General features: G+C 44.1%; 1 protein-coding gene across 1 annotated transcript in view; it reads left to right on the top strand.

Moving 5' to 3' along the window:
• The first annotated feature begins 646 nt into the window (after positions 1 to 646).
• Positions 647 to 1169, top strand: part of LOC119592365 (glutamate receptor 4-like) — a 5877-nt gene continuing 5354 nt past the window's right edge. Inside the window, exons 1-2 of the mRNA XM_037941190.1 lie at positions 647 to 674; positions 799 to 986. Of these exons, the coding sequence (XP_037797118.1) occupies positions 647 to 674; positions 799 to 986 (216 nt within the window). The remainder of the gene's footprint in view (positions 675 to 798; positions 987 to 1169) is intronic.

Genomic DNA, 1169 nt, shown 5'->3' with positions numbered 1-1169 from the left:
ATAGCCTTTAATAAATAATTATCAGTAGGATACGTGAGATATATCTAAAGGGAATTATCGATAAAAATTGTTTTTGGTACGTAATTCACCTCCGATAGAGTCACAGATATTCTATGACTTTTTTAACATCCCCATTAAAGTCACGGTGCACACTCGAAATTGTAACAGCCAAACAAACGCAATATGACATGCTTATTTACCGCTGCACAAATCTGCCTTTCACTCTTCAGTGAGACGGCAGAGCGAGCAGGCCAGAGGAGTCGTCCTCCTGAAGACCCGGTCGGCACTCTCCTTGCAGAGGTTGTGCGCCGTTCTCATTGTTGCAACTTTTCGGATTTAGACAAGAGGCAGATTCAGCAAAATGCAATAGCTTTAGGGAATTTGAAGTCAGACTTTCACGTTAGGGAAGCAACCCTTTCCGAAATTCTCCAACACAGATAATTACTTTTGTTTCGCCATCACACAGACATGAAAGCTGTACGGATGCTTTCCCTCCTGGTCAGTTTTCTGTTTTCCGTTGATTGTGCGTTGAACGAGTCCCTTCACCCCACTGACCGACTTTGGGATCCAACTCCTTTCCTGACGCGGTACGTTCGTCTAGAGAGATTCTACAACGTGCATGTCCTCCGAAGTCTCAACGGTTAGTATGCGAGGTCCGAGTGTTCTTAACGCCAGTTTAAAGTCACGGGATTATGATACCTGATGCATATTGTTATATCACTGCATCTACGTCCAGCATAAAATAATGTCTGTAATTAAAGATGTCAGTAATATAACGAGAAACCTCTCCTCCTTCAGAAAGCCTGAGTCCACAATGGGAACGATGGTGGCAGCTCAACTACGTCAAATTCCTCAAGAATCAGAAGACCGCCTTCTTGGCCTCTTCTTCGCTGACTGACCTTGTGGGTCGAGGGATCTCCGGGGACTTCTCTGAGGTCGTTGTGGCGCTTCTTCTCACCGACCGCGACTTTCAAGCACTGGATGAGGTATCCTTAGGTCAAGTCGGACACGCTCCCTTGATGCAATAGGCTTTGGTATTTAGCATTCTGAATCTTTTGCCGCAGAACATCACTGCGTACCACTATGTAGTGCTTCTTTGGATGTAAGGTCAAGCTACAGTTATTATGAATTTCACAGTTTATTTATAGTAATGATTGTGATAAGAAAAG

Source organism: Penaeus monodon, chromosome 30, assembly GCF_015228065.2.
Source record: "Penaeus monodon isolate SGIC_2016 chromosome 30, NSTDA_Pmon_1, whole genome shotgun sequence".
Lineage (NCBI taxonomy): Eukaryota > Metazoa > Arthropoda > Malacostraca > Decapoda > Penaeidae > Penaeus > Penaeus monodon.
This window is presented reverse-complemented; position numbering and strand designations above follow the sequence as displayed.